A 14248-nucleotide genomic window follows, 5' to 3' on the forward strand; every position below is an offset into this window, starting at 1 on the left:
AATGATTATTGTGGCTGATTAAATTATCTTCTTACGTATGACTTCATGTATGCAGGAATGTGTTATTTCAGTAATTAACACCCTAGTGAAAGCGTAACATTTCGGTCCAAATCATTCTGTTTCAGCCATGATGTAATGAAGCGAGGGAAGTGAAAGACAAGGATTGTATATGGTTTGTATGTTTTACTCACTGGTGCAGGAATGAGGCTGAAAAAGAGTTAGCTAGTTAACATTTCTTCCAAGTAGATCAGTCTGCCCATATGCAGACATTCATTTGCTCTCAAGAGAGTTTGAACTTAAAAGGTCAGCTTTGCCACAGCATATGAGCCACAGTGTAAACTCCATAAAAATGTAAAAGTGCTTTTATATGGCTTGAAACAGCCTTGTCAGGGCAGTTATAATGTTGTCATGCCCTTTGAGTGGCTTCTTGCACAACATGACTGACCCTAACGAGCACTGGGGGTAACTTTTGAGGGCAAAGCGGAATTCTGGTCTGGGATTTAACTGGTTTTCAGTCATCTGAAACTTTCCTAAGCAAACATAGCTTTACTGCTTAGACAAAGCAGCTGGTGTTCATCAGATCCCTTTCCTCACCTCTTAGTTAGTCTTCTGATTAGCATGGCATTACAAGTTGTTTTAATACATGTGATGGCAAGGGAGTGTATGGCAATAGCATGCCAGGAGATATTATATGTAGGGAATAAAAATGATAGTTTGAAAATGTCATCACATTTTTTTATTATTTAAGGAATGATATGTTATTCTTTTTATTTGTTTATTGATAAGTGTAATGTTGATCACCTGTGAATGTGCTCTCATCGCTTTAGTTACAGCAGCTGTAAACATTTAGTTCCTCACCTTAGCATCCTTTTATCTCTCTCTTGAAGCTCATAAGACAAAAAATGCAGCCCTCCGTCCTATGTCATAAAACTTTACCTCTGAACGTTATAAAGTGCCGAAACTGGAATGTAAAATAAACTGGACGACCAAAATGTAATATAAATGTCTCCTCACAAACTATATTGTTAAACTATATCAGTTCATCATGGAGTGTCTGCCATCCATGTAAGTTGTTAATATAGAACTTTTAACATATTAGAACAATGTAAATCTTGTTGTGGGATCTGCTGTCTAAAAACAGTGCTGTGGTATGAACATGTTTTAAATCACAGATATAATTATATTCCACTGTAGAGATTTTTTCTGCTATACATCTTTGGTCCTTCAGTGCTGCCTTTTTTAAACAAGACCCTCTGGCATGTGTCACACTGGACTTAGATGAAGATTGCTCTTTTTACTGATTGTCCTAGGGTGCCTATTCTTAGAGAAAGCTTCAACAATGTGATATTTATTTAATTTAGAAATCATCAGCTTGACTATAGACAAAGACCCACAGTCTTAGGAAACCTTTTGTATCTCATTTAATCCTATGAGCATCAGCAATGTTTCTTCTGAGCTACAGAATACAAATTACATTATTCTATTCTAAATAAATAACAAACTATAAACAGATTTTTAGTGGTTTTAGATGCACTTCTATTTAACTGTGTTCAACAAAGCTATAATCATAATCATTCCCATAACCATAAATCATAATTCTCATTAATATCATTAACCTGGGTTGCCAGGTTTCAACAAAATTTCCATCCCAAATACATTTCAAAAACCACACAGAAGCCCTTGAAACAGGAAACAAGGTCACCATGATGCACATGCATTATCCTCTCCATAATCCCCCTCTTCCACTTTTTGACCTTTCATGCATAATTTCAGCATTTTGGAGGAATTCCTCTATGCTGCTCTTTCAGTGATTTTAATGGGGACGTCTCCCAGTCCTTTCAATACAAATGAGGCTCATTCTTTACATTAAAGTGTTCCTTTTATTGCTGAATGTCTTCATTAATCAATAAACTTACCCTTCTGAAAGAAACTTCAGCATGTCTGTATTTAACCAGATTGCAGTGGCAGAAAAGATAAACCAGGAGTTTTGTAATTGATGTTTGCAATTTCTTGCTAGAAACCTAATGAAAAGCCAGTGTTCTGCTCTGGCTGGCCTTCTGTTTTTTCAGTTTTAGTAGTTGTGTTCAGATTGCGTAGTACATTTCAGCACTCTGCTTGCAGACCTTATAACATCTTGCCCCAGAGGTCTGCTCAGTGCTCAAGCTGGTTTTCTCATCTGATGTAGAACCCCCTTCTTACAAGCACTGCTTTCATATTTGACCTGCCGTGACTTACAGTAAAGTTTAATGCAACCACAGTGTAATATTGTTTCAAACAATGGTCAGTGTTCATAAAAACTGGTTTGTTTTATTATGTATTTAGATTTCAGGTGAGAGCACTGCAGTGGAATACGCTGAGCTGGTTCACCGTTTTCTTCTTTTACTGGCAAAGCATTATGTTTTGTCATGTCTCGTGTTAACTTTTAGTAGACTTCAAGAAAATTATATGGTTATACATTATAATCTCCAGACCTGTTCTAGTCATCCTGCATGGCTGTTGCACACACAAAAGGCTAAAGGCACAGCACTTAAACGCATATGCTGATTTTACCGTACCTTTAGAGTTATGGTTAGTTAAGGTCTTGAGAAAAATACACTTAGAGCATTGTCATTTTTGATTATCCAAGATTAAAGGATGTAATGAATTTCATCTGTTTATTTTCCATGAGGAAATGGCCTAAGCAAATTGGTTTTATGAGCCTGACGTTTGGTGCAGGCTGTCCAGATGGTGCATGCTCTCAGTCCTGGTCTTCCTCCTGTGTGTGCTGAAGGAGAGAGGAAGCTCGGCTCTGCATCTGCCCCAGCACCCAGTAAAACGCACCTCGCATCCGCAGCTTCCTCTTATATGCATCTGTTAAATCACTAACACAGTCTGACTTCTCAGAGACACAGAAATAGTTTATAATTTCCCAACACTTGATTTTCCTCTGAAGCATTCTGCACACATAATAATTTCTGGGGTTTGTTAATGGAAACAGTCATAGATTATGTTTGTTGACTGGAATGCAACATTTGCTGTAGCTATATATTTTTGGACTGCTTTTTTGGTGTACAGTTCTATATGGCACTTCATTGGGCTTACAGAAACCATTTGATTCTAGACTTGATATATGTTTATATAACATCTCTACCACTGACTGAAGGTTAAATACACAAGTTAATAAGCTAGGTCCATCTTTAGAGTTAAATGTTAGATGAATATTTATATGAAGTTATATTCACCTGTATTTACATATTTAGAGCTCGAGACTTAGAGCTATGTACATGCTTTAAGTTTGATAAAAAAAAAATAATAACCCTTCATCCAGCACCATTTTTTGTATTTTGTACTCCCACAAATGATCATAATGTGTAGGTGGGATATAAGTTATTTCATCATGCTTATAATGAATTATTTTGATTGAATAATATAAAGTTGATTAATAATAAAAATGATTATAAATATTAATAAAATAATGTTAATGTTAATAATTTGCACTCGCCTTTCAAGAAAATGTGCTAAATCACTAAGTTTTATTTGTGATTATTGTAATTTGCAATTAATTGCAGAATGTCCTTTGTGAAATACTGTTATTAAGATTAGTCATTAATAGTTAATCGTTATACACTTCCTCAAATATTTTAATGATGTCTAGCTTATAAATCTGGCATTGAAACTGGTGAGAATTTTTTTTCTCACACGGCTTTTTGCCAACAATGGTATTTGTACGTTTGTTTTATTTGTCATATTATATTAAGAATTATGGTACATGGTATGAAATAACAATTGTGCCAAAAAATGGGGGAAATTTCCACAATTATTTGAAGATGATATAACAATGTGTTAATGTGCATTATCAAAGGATGAGTAAATATAAATTGTAGAAAACCAAGAAGTAGAACCAGAAAACAGGACATAAACAGACGTCCTCCACGAGACAAGCATAGAAGACAACAAACAACTATGCCTGTGCAATGTATCTCTTATAGGATTGACTTGATATTAAATTTGAGAGGGTGACAATCCACATTGCTAACTCTTCCCTCTAGCATAAGTACTCTAAGCTAGACAGATTTTTGACAGCAGACTGACATACAGAAACTCTTCAAAGATGTCTGTTCTAAAATTACCGTGTGATTACCTCTATTCAGCCCTACAATAATCCATAGAGTATTTGACCTAGAGCAGTTTCCATCAGTTCAACTTTTTTTTTTAGTCAAATGTCCTAATAAGTTGTTTCTTTAGCTCAGGCATGTATTGACTGGCTCTCCATCTATACATCTTAACCTGAAGCAGCTCCTTATATTGAAGATCTTAAAGTGCTTAAAGATTTATCAGGGGGGAAATTTTAGAAGGTGTTCAATTATTAAAACAAATGACAAAGGTTAAAGGTGTCGTATTCATAATGTGGAAGAGTTTAAAATATTTTATATCATATTGAAAGTTTTCGGTTTACTTAATCCATGTCTAATAATAAGCAGTGTTGTTGGTGTTTAACAAAGAAAAAATAATCATTGATATGGTGAAGCTTTCTGTAGAGACACTGATGAAAATCTTGTTAGAAGGACAAAAAAAAAAAAATCTATATATTTCGAGGTATTCTGCAAAGAGCGTTGTAGTGTAAAGACGGCAAAGTCATATTCTTTTGCACCCCATGTCCATGTCTTACTGTATGATGGATTTATTTATTTCTTTTTTTCCTCTTCTTCCTTTAAAGCCCCCAAATGGGGATACATAACCCTCACATAGCATTTTCCAGATGACGAGTACTTAAAAGAAATGTCTGTTAATCTGCTAGACAATGCTTCAGCCTGAGGGCTGTCCAGGGAGACCAGTTTGGGCAGATATATGGGAAAAAGCAATTATTTTAGCATATCACTGACAAATAATATGTAGGTTGTTGACAGGAGAGAGGAGATCACGGTAATAAAGGTATGTAACGCATTAAGCCCTTTATTCAGTTCAGTATATATAACAGTATGTATGAGAATAACAGGATATAACTAAAACTCGTCACATTTTGGACTATACATTAATCTGTGGACTGTTCATCCAGCCTGTGTTAAAAGATTTAATCCATTAATTCTAAGAGCTGACCGCATTCTCTCTTTTCGCAACCTCCTTGATAGGTAATTGTTGTACTGTAGCTGCTGGCTTTTCCTAGCCAATTACAGTAACATGAGCCTGAGGAGGGAGACCGCCACAGTTTCTTTCCGAATCAGTAAATGGAGCCCAGATGAAGGGGGATCAGAGTGGAAAGCGATAATTCCTTTACTTATCACTGGAAATCAGCCATTTTGTATCAATGGAAAGGGCTGACTGATTAATTCAGCACTGTGCTAGCTTCAAACTTCATAGCGAAACATATAGTTGGCAAAAACCTCAGTACTGTATGTATTCATTGATATTGAAATTTGCTTTAAAATGAATGGTGCATGCTAAAAGAGCTTGGTTTAGAAGAGCATTGTTTCTGAGAACACTATTCAGCACAGTTCATTTATTTTTCTTCATACAGTTATTTATATACATGAGGCACATTCTATACATTTCATAGCATGGACTGAGAAGGACTGCACTGCAAAAGAGCACGTTTGTTATTTACCTTGGAAAAGCACTGCTATAAAAATATTTGTTTTCATTGTTTTAGTATTTTTATGAATACAAATGCGATTAACACAGTTTTCTGTATTATTTGTGTATATGCAGATAATATCTATTATGTTCTACCTGGTTCAGTATTCAATAACATGTTTTATATAACTGTCCAAAAGGAAAGTCATTCCTGTTCAACATGCTAGATGAAAGTGCCAAAACAGGAATGTGTGTAAAGTATCAAGATGGAAACTGGTTTTTGTCTGTGTTCCCTGTGAAATTACATGTGGGTTTAATATAGCTTCTAATGTTATACACCTGCCTATCTCGGACACCCCTAGATTTTGAACCATGGATCTTCAATGAGGCTGTTTAAGGGATCTGGAGTTTTTTCTTTCACAGCCCATCAATCGTGCCAGGCAAATCTTTCTGCAACTGACATGCAACTGGCCTTATTCTGCTTCAAAGACCTGGTCCTTCAGAAGAACTGTGGAGTAGAGCAAACAGATCCATGGAAGAGCTGTGTTGTAGCACAGGATTGTCCACCTTAATCACCATATCAATTACAGCATGAAGTCATTGGGATTTAACCCAGCCCTTGAGGTTCTGTGCACAGTCCACATTGGTGTTCCTGTTAATCAGCATCTGCACAACGTTTATTATCAGGCTGAGGCTAACCTGGAACTGAACAAAACATGCTTTGTCTGGGTGTGTTAAGGGTGTTGTCAATTATTTGTAAAAAAAAAAAAAAAAAAAAGGCAGCTTAAATTGCAAATCTGTGTGTGCAATATTACATATTTTTGCTTTTTTAATTACAGTGAAAAACACCAAGCACTGTTTGTATCAAGGATCGATTTTGTGTCCAAAGTGAGATAAAGCTTACACTGCATATGTACTCCATTAACACCGAAGTAGGCAAATCCTTTGTGAATGATTCTTCAGCACAACACATATGCAATCCATCATGAATGCCGGAGTCATTCAACACCTCCTATGGAACAAGCAGGCCACATCTGGCAATATGATCTCTGTAGATAAGTCTGGCTTTCCATCAGAGCTAGAGATGTGGAATGTAGTACTTATCAAGGATTTAGTCTTTTGATTTTTTTGTTTTTAATTATATTCAAGGATTATACACCATATTATACCAAATCCTCCAGCCAGCATCTCTCAAATCCAAACACCTCACCTACCTAGGGTAGACAAGCAAATTACATATTAGGTTTCCATTCACATTTGCCTGGCAGACATGCTTCAACAACCACAGAAAGAAGAAAAACTACCTGTTGACTTTCACAAAAGAAAGCTGCATGCTCCATTGTGGTCATATATTTTTCACCCTCGCCAAAAACAACTCAATGTTGTGGAAAGTTACATTTTCCACCTACTGTACAATGGAGGCAAACTGAGAGCATGGTGTAGAGGTTTGCATGAATATTTTTTAATAGGCAGTTTAATTAGCTTGAATGGATGCTGAACAGTATCTTTAGAATCAGGGATAAGAAGGGATAGAATAGAAACATAGAAACAGGACACAAACTGTTATACAACATTTACGTTAGCTCAACATGCAGTCAGACACAGAAATACACTGGATACTCTACTTGTCCAGGGAAATGATTAATGAATTTAGGATTTGTCCTCCAATACACTCAAATGTAAATACAGTTCATGGTTCTTCAGGTGCTACTCAAGTCCAAGTCTGTGTTAGTGTTAGTGAGGACATTGAAGTTGGGTGTGTGAGAATGTGATGGGTTTAATTTCCTGTGATTTTTAGCACAGGTATTTTCCACTAAAAAATAAAAATAGAAACAAGAACTTAAAAAAGCTAAACTAGTTAAATCATTCGTTACCTGTTGGTTATCTGTTATTCCTTCTTCCAGTCAAGACAAGTATATATATAGTATATATATTCGGACAAGTCCCCATTGCCACAGTACTGTTTGTTTATACTTTTTTACATGTGAGTACAAAATTTATGGTATTATTATAAATACAAACCAGTCAAGATTTAATTTCATGCTTTAAAATCTAAGACAATTATTACATTACTGGTTAGCATTACTGGTTAGCATATATTCAGTTTCTAGTAATGTACAAGTTGTGTCTGTTGTATGATTCCTGTTCTATTATTTGAGTTATTATTTATTCTTATTTAATGGTCACTGGTTTGAATCAGTCTTGTCTTTCTTCCAGTATTTATCCTGAGCTGCTGCTTTAGCTTTTGATCTCAAAATTGTCTTTGGTTATTTATGACTTGCCTGCAAGGAGGTCACTTTTATGGTTTGGGTTTACTCTTGTGTAGACTTCATTCTTTCCTCACCAGGGGTCAGTAATGGATTCCCCTTTTTTCACCATAAGCCGTTTTGGGGATTATTTATGAAAGTCGCCTCAAATCCTGTGGATGCACAGAGATTAAACAGATGTGGAATTTGAATGTAAACAGAATGCCCAAGCTTTATTAACTTGTTAAAAAATGTGTGTGCCTAATGGCCTGCTTTGTCTGATCAGGCTTAAACACAAGTGAATGCTCAGGGACTCTGCTCTAGGGCATACATCAGTATGACATTGGCATTAATGGGGGTGTGTTTGTGGCTTATTGTTCATTTAAAGATGTTAAAGTGCAATGAGGTTTGAAAGACCCAGAAGAAATGCAGCAATCGATGCAGTAATTACTAACAGGATACACCAGAGTCCAAAACAGTCCCCATCTGTGTGAAATTGTTCAGGCTTAATGACCAATTAGTCTGCAAAGCCCTTTCTCAGGGTACAATCAATCTCATGCCCAACAGATGCAGAACTTTGGAAGAATAGCTAATGCTTTATCTATATTGGCTGTTTCAGGGTGGACAATTTCTTAGCCCAAGAAGATGTCCAAACTATTATAAAATTATTTTATTTGAACACCATGTCTCATAGCCAAAAAAAGGGGGACCAATGACCTGATGACCTTTAGTCATAAAGAGTATTTCCTAACTCAGACATTTTTAGTCCACACTACATTGAGTACACTGAGCTGTTCTCTATGTAGAGCTGTAGCAAGACCACCATTGTCAAGTCCATGACCAGGACTAGCTGAGAATGAATTAAGAATTAAGTGTTTAAGACCATGTGAACAGCAAGTCCAAATAAAACTGAGACAGACTGATCCAAATCGATCCTGAAAAACCATTAATTCCTTTCTGAGGTCAAGTCTTTCCTTAAACTAGCTAGCTTCATGCTTGTATAGCACTGATGCATGAACAAGACAGAATTCATTTTATCAAACTTTTTGTATGCAAAAAAAAAAAAGACAACACAAATATTATTTGTACTCCAAGTCAAGTCTAAATACAAATAAGTTCAAGTCAATAAAGTAAATGTGACGCTAGTCTTAGAGCTCTTCCTCAACATGCAAACAATACACAAATGACAGATTTCAGATTTGTGTCTTATATTATCTAACTTTTTTAGACTAGTTCGATTTCCTGGCAACCAAAATATGTGACTGGGCAGCACATTGGAGTGCTCACTTGCACAGTGGTCTAGTTAATGGATTTATAATTTGTCTACATGTTTCAAGTACAGTCACATTTACAGTACCTAGGGGAAGGATGCTTAAGACATGACATTACGATTCTGCTGATGTTGTTTAATCTCTGATTACATCATTTATTTTTCAGCACTGATGTATCTAAGTGTTTACAGACATCTTGTTCAGAAGTATATTCTGTGTCAAGTTTCTGTGTGTTGTTTTTATCCAGTGCTAAGTGTGTATATGCAAAGAGAAAGGCTGCTCGCAGACATGATGTGTCTGCAAGGAATGTTCTACTTGGCATAGAGCATGCTCTCCCAGGCTGCTGCACAGGATCTCTCAAAGAATGCTTGACTAATAAAATAAAGTCAACAAAAGCCCTGCAGTTCCTTTTCGAATGCTTTGCATGACCCTGGTGTCACAAAGAAACTTTGAGCATGAGTTTATTGTTTTGAAACATTGACTGACTCAGGACTTGCCCTCAGGTTGGAGAAAAGGTGTTTAAACACACACACACTTCCACTAAACAACTTCAGGTGTCTGGTTTGTGTTGTTTATTTTGTCAGTTTTTGTGTCTGTTTTGTTTCAGAGTAGAACAAAGCACACCCATCTGTTTCTTTCTGTAAAAAGACCTTTTCCAGACAGATGTGGTGTTCTTACATACTGTAACTGCTATATTGTTGTCAAGTTGAGTGCAATATCGAATTTGATGAATTTTAATATAATTTAGATTTAGGGTATAGTGGTTATGCAGACAGATATGGTTTGTTGGTATGAGAGGTCAGAGGAGAAGGATCAAGCTGGTTCAAGAGAAGAGAAAAGCTATGGAAACTCAAATAAGCACTTTTAGAAGTAGAAAAGCATCTCAGAATGCACAACATGGAGAACCTTAAGGTGAATGGGCTGCAGTAGTAGAGGATCACATGGGGTCTCTCTCCTGTCAGCCAGGAGGCTCCACTGGACACAGGTCCACAGTTAAAGACAAAAGAACAAGGTGATACTCTGTAAGTGTTATGTGTGTGGAAATCCACAGGGTGCAAGTCATGTTTATGTTCTGCTGTTCTCAGTTATTTTAATTCCTCCTTTTCAGCCAACACACCAGTGACAGGCTTTAATTGATTTACTTGGTTCTTGGCCAGGGTGGATTTCTATTTAGGGCATGATTATGACTATGTGCATACCTGTTGCTTTTTTCCGGAGGTCCCTTGAGATGTGACATTAACAATGTCTGCTTTAAAAGACGTAATTCTAACAGGTAGCTTTATTTTTAGTAGGTACTAATCAATGTCCGTTTGTTTTCTGTGTAAAGTAATCCGTCCAAACGAAATGAAAACACACCTAAGCGTGAATGTAAATGATGTGTACATGTAAATGGTGCCTGTCATAATCAGAACCTCACACTGGAATTTTCTGCTAATCGATTCTAAGCAACACGACATGAGGCAGGAATCGCCTGGCCCACCATGGTGAGAAACCTTGCTCTCATTTGTCAGGCTTGGCAGGTGTGTTTTCTGTTCTTGCTGTGCTGCTTATGCAAAGTTGGTTGCTCCATGCTGGATTAAATGCAGCTTTCCTGACAGCGCCTGGGAGACCACAAGGATTTATTTATCACCTTTACCACCATGCTGCCCTGCTTCAGCACAGCTAGCCTTGTGTTCTGGAATCATACGTGTGTATAGTGTATGCGCACTCTCTCCATCTCATTAACACTCAAACGTAAACTATTGTGTCTGGAAATGAAACGACTGAAAGGTCAAATTCAGTGGCTGGTCCTGTAGAGTATGATTTTAGACATATAGTTTAACCTCTAATAAAGGTTATTATCCCCATTTCTGTTTTTTATTAATAGCTATTTCCTGAAAGGCATTACACAAACTCCCCATCATGCTGTCAGGTCCCATGCAGCATAAGTGAATTGTAAGGGGCCTACATGGAACAGACCACACTGTTTAATCTAAAGCATTTATAGGCTCTAATCTTTCATCTGCACCTGAGCTTACGCTGAAAACAGATGTTGCCAGCATTTATTATACTGATGTGTTAACTTGTGAGTTAAACTACCTCAGGCAAAGATTCAAATTCATCATACTTTGCCATGTTTCCTGGAATATATGTGTTGTTGATAACACGTTTTATATCTGCTCCTGCTCCTGCTCGCTCGCTCGCTCTCTCTCTCTCTCTCTCTCTCTCTCTCTCTCTCTCTCTCTCTCTGTAGAAGGCATCAATTTTCTGGACCAGCTATGGCAGGTGGCCAACAGCAGTAACGCCTCTGTAGCCCTGGAAGATCAGAGATGTCCAGTGCTGCATGTGGGACAGTATTCCACTCTCTCCCTACCCTTACGCCAAGTTTTTGGCCACAGGTAATTACAGTAAGCCTACTCTGTTTCATTTCTCATTAAAGTTCTTTTATAGTATAGAATTAATTTCGTATTTATTGCTTAATCGTTTTACGTATTTTGTATTTCCAGATTTGATGATGAGTTCAGCCTTCTGCTCCAGCTGCGCAGTTCTCAGAATGAAGACTGCAGCCTTTTTACGTTCCTCAGCCCAGATGGTCACATTGTCCTTCAGATCCGCATCAGTGCACACTCTTTCACCTTTATCAGCACACAGCAGCGTCATTATGAGTTAGTCTAAACTTTTTCACATACACAAGCACTCTCTAGCTTGGAGAGAGAAGGTGTTGTCCAGAGAATATAGAGGAGTAGGGAGAGGTTGTAAGAGCTTGTACATTTCAGTACAAGGTATCATGAAACAAAAGTCAACACTGCAAATGAATTTGTACAGAAATGTGGTTTCTTGGTCTAATTCTATGACAAGTGTAAAAAATAAGCTGCACGTGTGGTTCTGGCAACTTCACAAAGAAAAGGATATTTCTAAATGATAGAATTAATACATTATTACAAAATGATCAGCAGATTTTGAATGTCAGACCCCACACACCAAGCATGTTGAGTATCTAATCATGGAAATTGTAGTTGGCTGAACATTACTCACTTATGTTTAAAATGATGTATTCACATTCTGAAGTCATTTGACATGAATGTTTCTTTAATCTATCATGGAAGTATATTAATATCCTCAAATATGTTTCCAGCATATTCTGTTTGCTATATAAACATTATTTGATATTACAATCCAAGAAAGCCATGTATTTAATACATGGTCAAATGATCAGTTAGGTTCTGATTTTTTTTTTTTTTTTTTTTAGATTTCCCGTGGCTGTGTTGTCTGATGGGAATTGGCATCGAGTGGCAGTGAGTGTGTCAGCTGGCCGGCTTGTGTTGTATGTGGACTGCGCCCTGGTGGAAAGTATAGACTGGGCCTACAAAGAGGGTCTAGAAGTCACTACTGACGGGCTTATCATGGTTGGAGGGATCGTTGAGGGCTTTGAAATACCATTTGAGGTAAAAAATAAAAATGTTTAGTTATTTTAAGTTATTAGGCTTATTCAGTTCCAATTCTGATCAAACTAATAATTTATAACAAACTCAGTGTAAAAACATGTCTTAAGCCTACCTGATAGTTGAGTGAAATTCAGTCACGCAATCCTTCCTTTCTGCACCACACAACTCATGAAGACATCCCCAGACTTGTTTCAACAGACTTGTAGCTACCCAATCCCCAACTTGTTTATGGGGAATGAATTATTAAAAATACAGGTACGTGTGCCATCAGGGACATCAGGAACATCTGTGGTCTCACTTATCTGACAACGTGATGCATTTTCCATCATGCAATCTCCCAGGAAAACCAGATTCTACTTTTTACTGTTACAAGCTTACATCCATTGATATCTACGACTTGTTAACATGATTATAGTCTATAGTTTAATCTAATAACATGAGGATTATTAAACTCAAATGCCATTGACTCAGAAGAAGTGTAGGGAGATAATCACAGGTCTACTTAAAAACAGAGTTCTAGGGTTTTCTTGAAGTGATCCTCAGTGTTTACAGACCTTAAGTTCAAAAGTTATAAGATATATACACTACATGTCTGATATAAGTTCCCTAAATGAGAATGCCGATAATTCAGTAAAGCAGCTGGCTTGGATAGAACTTTGGGTAGATTATTTTGGAACCTCCACTACCGTTAGGGACTGATGGTTGAATGCTACATTTGAGTGATTGATGAAATAATGTAATGACAATTAGGAAAAGAGATTTGTACAGCTGCAGAAAAGGTAAACGTACAAAAACGAGAGTTAATACTGCATGCATTCTAGATAGTGCTTGTTAGTATGACCTCATCTGCGCATTGATCTCACTGGAATAGAGGAGGCAAGTTTATTGTGATATTAGAACCAATATTTGCATGACCTTTCATTTGTGTGTGTGTGTGTGTGTGTTTAATTTGTCTAGGGTGATCTGAAACAGGTGATGTTCATAATGGGGGAGCCAGATGCAGCAAGAGATCAGTGTGAAGTGTATTTACCTCGATGTGATGGAGCTGCTCAGAAACCCAAACACTTCCCACATATTCAAGTTCCAGAAGTAAGTTAGCTACAGTTTTTCCTTCATCCATAAAGGAAAACTTTTCCTTGTTGCATCCTGCAGGATCCCAGTCATGATGATCTCCACAGATGCCCTGTGAACCTTTCTGACAAATTCACATCTGTATTTGCATTGCACCTTAAACATCTATTGTACCCCCTAGCAACAGAAACGAGCAACACAACATGCCATATGATACATCAATTTAAAACATTAGCCCTCAGGTAATCAGTCACTTCATCGGGATAGATATGATTAGGTCAGAGTATAAGGCACTTATAGGAAAAGTTGCTTTTTTCATCATCACATTCAAGCCACTGGCAACACAACTCACAGACATGTACGTTCTTCTGTATGTTCTTTTATGTCTAATCACTTTTCTGTGTTTTGCTTATTTCAGGAACTTTTGCTGTCCTCAAATGACGTAGAGGATTTACTGGACAGTTCTGACCCAGAGGACAGGAGCATGATCTACTTGGCAATGAGTGTAAGGAGTGATTTTCCTCTATTCCCTCTATGCTAATGGACCACTGGTTTATGCATGTTATCCAACGCATTTAGGAGAGACAGGTTGAAAAAGGTCTTGCTCCTTAGAGTCTTTTTTAACAGAAAGAACACATATAGATTGGCATATTAGGTGATGATCCATCATGTGTGAATTAGTCTT

The 14248-nt window shown here is 37.1% G+C and overlaps 1 protein-coding gene across 1 annotated transcript in view; it reads left to right on the top strand.

Moving 5' to 3' along the window:
- The window catches only part of si:ch211-196i2.1 (collagen alpha-1(I) chain), a 66240-nt gene that overhangs the window by 7152 nt on the left and 44840 nt on the right, over window positions 1–14248 (top strand). The window contains exons 2-6 of the mRNA XM_058415485.1: window positions 11301–11445; window positions 11554–11712; window positions 12297–12492; window positions 13450–13581; window positions 13982–14068. Of these exons, the coding sequence (XP_058271468.1) occupies window positions 11301–11445; window positions 11554–11712; window positions 12297–12492; window positions 13450–13581; window positions 13982–14068 (719 nt within the window). The remainder of the gene's footprint in view (window positions 1–11300; window positions 11446–11553; window positions 11713–12296; window positions 12493–13449; window positions 13582–13981; window positions 14069–14248) is intronic.

Source organism: Hemibagrus wyckioides, linkage group LG18 (assembly GCF_019097595.1).
Source record: "Hemibagrus wyckioides isolate EC202008001 linkage group LG18, SWU_Hwy_1.0, whole genome shotgun sequence".
NCBI lineage: Eukaryota > Metazoa > Chordata > Actinopteri > Siluriformes > Bagridae > Hemibagrus > Hemibagrus wyckioides.